Source organism: Limulus polyphemus, unplaced genomic scaffold, assembly GCF_000517525.1.
Source record: "Limulus polyphemus unplaced genomic scaffold, Limulus_polyphemus-2.1.2 Scaffold2889, whole genome shotgun sequence".
Classification (NCBI taxonomy): Eukaryota; Metazoa; Arthropoda; class Merostomata; order Xiphosura; family Limulidae; genus Limulus; species Limulus polyphemus.
In genome coordinates, this window is record NW_013668499.1 from 19,748 (window position 1) to 23,855 (window position 4,108).

Genomic DNA, 4,108 nt, shown 5'->3' on the forward strand with positions numbered 1-4,108 from the left:
GCACAACAAAATGTTAAAACTCACGTCGCGATAGAGAACCCTACAGCCAATGGTTATCAACATTTTAAGCACAACAAAATGTTAAAACTCACGTCGCGATAGAGAAACCTACAGCCAATGGTTATCAACATTTTAAGCACAACAAAATGTGACCCCCCACGTCGCGATAGAGAAACCTACAGCCAATGGTTTTCAACATTTTAAGCACAACAAAATGTGACCCCCACGTCGCGATAGAGAAACCTACAGCCAATGGTTATCAACATTTTAAGCATAACAAAATGTGACCCTCACGTCGCGATAGATAAACCTACAGCCAATGGTTATCAACATTTTAAGCTTAACAAAATGTGACCCTCACGTCGCGATAGAGAAACCTACAGCCAATGATTATCAACATTTTAAGCCTAACAAAATGTGACCCTCACGTCGCGATAGAGAAACCTACAGTCAATGGTTATCAACATTTTAAGCTTAACAAAATGTGACCCTCACGGCGCGATAGAGAAACTTACAGCCAATGGTTATCAACATTTTTAAACATAACAAAATGTGACCCGATTTCAATGAAAATGATTCACTTACGTAAAAGAACATATGATGTTTTGTGAGAAATATATACATGATGGAGAAAAATGGATATCATTTTTGGGTTCAGCGTACAGGAATTACTATAGAACATGTAAAATGTCAAGATAATAAAACCATCGCAGGCCTGTGTTAACAATAAAACCATCGCAGGCCTGTGTTATTGGTCCACATTTCAACGAGTCAACCTTGCATTCTTTTGTCCATAATTCTGCCATCTTGAAGACAAGTCACTTAACATTTAAAACTTGTTTATTGTCGGATATACAGAGTATAATATTTATGGTTACAAAGTTCCACCAGGTAAACCCGGCATCATCAGGTACAACAACTACAAGGAATACACTTATCTATATCACGAGTTCACTTTTTGTAGTTGTTGATGATGCCGGGTTTACCTGTTGAAACTTTGTAACCATAAATAATATACTCTGTATATCCAACAACAACAAGAGTTTTACATAACAGGATACTTCCTTTAATTATTAAGTCACGTGACAATTCACATTACCCAAACACGCTACAGCGCTTGTTGACACGACTGGTCAGTCTCAGTCAGCCTTGGTCAACAACAGGCGTTCACATACAGACTGGCTACATTTTTACCAGACTGCGTCATTGAAATATTCATCATGATCAATCATCAAAGAATAGTGCACTCCGACTGAAATCTGGATAATCGTAGTCGTAGGAACACGTACACCGCTCAGATTCATCCAGACTGAACATAATTAGTTGAGATCAGTTGAGACGAGTCGGGTCAACTGGAAACGGGCTGTGTGGGCGGGCCTTAGAAACACTTACCACATTATATCTGAAAGTATCTATTCGTCTAAATTGTGAAGAAACTGTTAAAAGTCTATTTTAAAAGCTTTGTTTCACACCCATTTGCAGATTATAATTCGTCAAAATGTTGCGGTCCTTACTTTACATACTAAACTTACGTATTCTGAACTTGTTTCTTTAAAATTATTCAATACATTGTAGACAGCTACACTGCGGGGTTGGCGTTTCTCTTATGTTCTTCATAAACAGCTTAGTATACAACCAGAAAGTCAGCCAGTGAAACATAACTGTGCATCATAGACAGCTACACTGCAGGGTTAGCGTTTCTCTTATGTTCTTTATAAACAGCTTAGTATACAACAATAAAGTCGGCCAGTGATACACAACCGTGCATTATAGACAGTTACACTGCAGGGTTGGCGTTTCTCTTATGTTCTTTCTAAACAGTTTAGTATACAAACAGAAAATCAACTAGTGAAACAAAACTGGGCATTATAAGCAGCTCTATTGCTCTTCCTGAATAACTTAGTATAGAACCATAAAGTCAACTAATGAAACGAAGCTGTGCATTATAAGCAGCTATATTGCTCTTCCTGAATAGCTTAGTATAGAACCATAAAGTCAACTAATGAAACGAAGCCGTGCATGATAAGTAGCTATATTGCTCTTCCTAAATAACTTAGTATAGAACAATAAAAAGTTAACTAGTGAAACAAAGCCGTGTATTATGGGCAGCCGTATGGTAGGGTTGTCATTATGGACAGCCATATTGTAAGATAGGAACTACTTTTATATTCTTATTATAAAACCCAAAAGCATCATCCATCAAAAACAGAAGCATGTCTAGCTCAAAAGAAGGTCCAGCTCTACAATTCCCATATACAATAACTGTAATGTCAATACATGCACATGTTTTTTGTTCAAACCAAAAATAAGTATTTTATATATATCTTATGACAGTCAATCTTACAGCTCCTACAGTAACATACGTTTTTCTGGCTCTGATTTGTTACATTTTAACTTTCCAGGCCTTAAAGATACACATCAGTGAGAAAACAAAGGAGCAACTAAACGACAATGAATGGGACATCTCGGATCGCGGAACCATTACCGTTAAGGTAACATTTTATTATTATTACAGTCAATAACGGTTTAAGAGTCGATATTTCATAATCTTTCTTATACATTGTCAGTAATCACGAAATATCGCTGTCCATTTAAGTATTCTCTTTGAGGTAAGACAGTCGTTATATATATAGAACATCTATTCTATAAAGGTAAGACAGTCGTTATATATATAGAACATCTATTCTATAAAGGTAAGACAGTCGTTATTTGTATAGAACATCTATTCTATCAAGGTCAAATAGTAGTTATATATATAGAACATCTATTGATATCAAGATAAGACAGGAATTATATGTATAGAACATCTATTCTATAAAGGTAAGACAGTCGTTATATGTATAGAACATCTATTCTATCAAGGTAAAATAGTAGTTATATATAGAGAACATCTATTGATATCAAGGTAAGACAGTCGTTATATGTATATAACTTATATTCTGTCAAGGTAAGACAGTCGTTATATGTATATAACTTATATTCTGTCAAGGTAAGACAGTCGTTATATGTATATAACTTATTTTCTATCAAGGTAAGGTAGTCGTTATATGTATAGAACATATATTCTATCAAGGTAAGGTAGTCGTTATTTGAATAGAACATCTATTCTATAAAGGTAAAATAGTAGTTATATATATAGAACATCTATTGATATCAAGGTAAGACAGTCGTTATATGTATAGAAAATCTATTGATATCAAGATTAGACAGTCGTTATATGTATAGAACATCTATTCTATCACAGTAAGACAGCTTCAGCACAACAATCCATTCTGTTAAGTAAGACAGTCGAAACACAATATCTATTCTCTGAAAATAAAAGAGTCGCAGATTCGATATTCATCACCTATTTTGTCCGTATAAGACATGCAATATTCATCATTTATTTTGTCTGTATAAGACATGCAATATTCATCATTTATTTTGTCTGTATAAGACATGCAATATTCATCATTTATTTTGTCTGTATAAGACATGCAATATTCGTCATCTATTTTGTCTGTATAAGACATGCAATATTCGTCATCTATTTTGTCTAAATAAATGATGAATATTGCATGTCTTATACCAGACAAAATAAATGATGAATATTGCATGTCTTATACAGGAATATTGCATGTCTTATAAGACAAAATAAATGATAAATAAATGATGAATATTGCATGTCTTATACCAGACGAATATTGCATGTCTTATATTATACAGACAAAATAAATGATGAATATTGCATGTCTTATACAGACAAAATAAATGATGGACACGCAATATTCATCATTTATTTTGTCTGTATAAGACACGCAATATTCATCATCTATTTTGTCTGTATAAGACATGCAATATTCATCATTTATTCTTACAACGTACGACAATTGTTATTCATAATACACACTCGTCAGGATAAGATTATTATTATATTTTTCTTACAGATGTATTTGAAGGGTGTTTTCTCCACTCAGGTGTTAGCTTTCTGTACCTTTTATTTATATTGGTTGTAGTTGATGTTAATGTAAGAAAGAATTTCAGTTAGCAATCAAGGTGTGATACATTCTTTGGTTTACATATATATATATATATATATATATAATTATAAATACTAATGTAAGTATAT

The 4,108-nt window shown here is 33.3% G+C and overlaps 1 protein-coding gene across 1 annotated transcript in view; it reads left to right on the forward strand.

The window, feature by feature from the left end:
* The window catches only part of LOC106468145 (soluble guanylate cyclase 88E-like), a gene marked incomplete at its 5' end in the record, with an annotated part of 23,248 nt that overhangs the window by 16,758 nt on the left and 2,382 nt on the right, over positions 1-4,108 (forward strand). Inside the window, one exon of the mRNA XM_013928556.2 lies at positions 2,403-2,492. Within this exon, the coding sequence (XP_013784010.1) occupies positions 2,403-2,492 (90 nt within the window). The remainder of the gene's footprint in view (positions 1-2,402; positions 2,493-4,108) is intronic.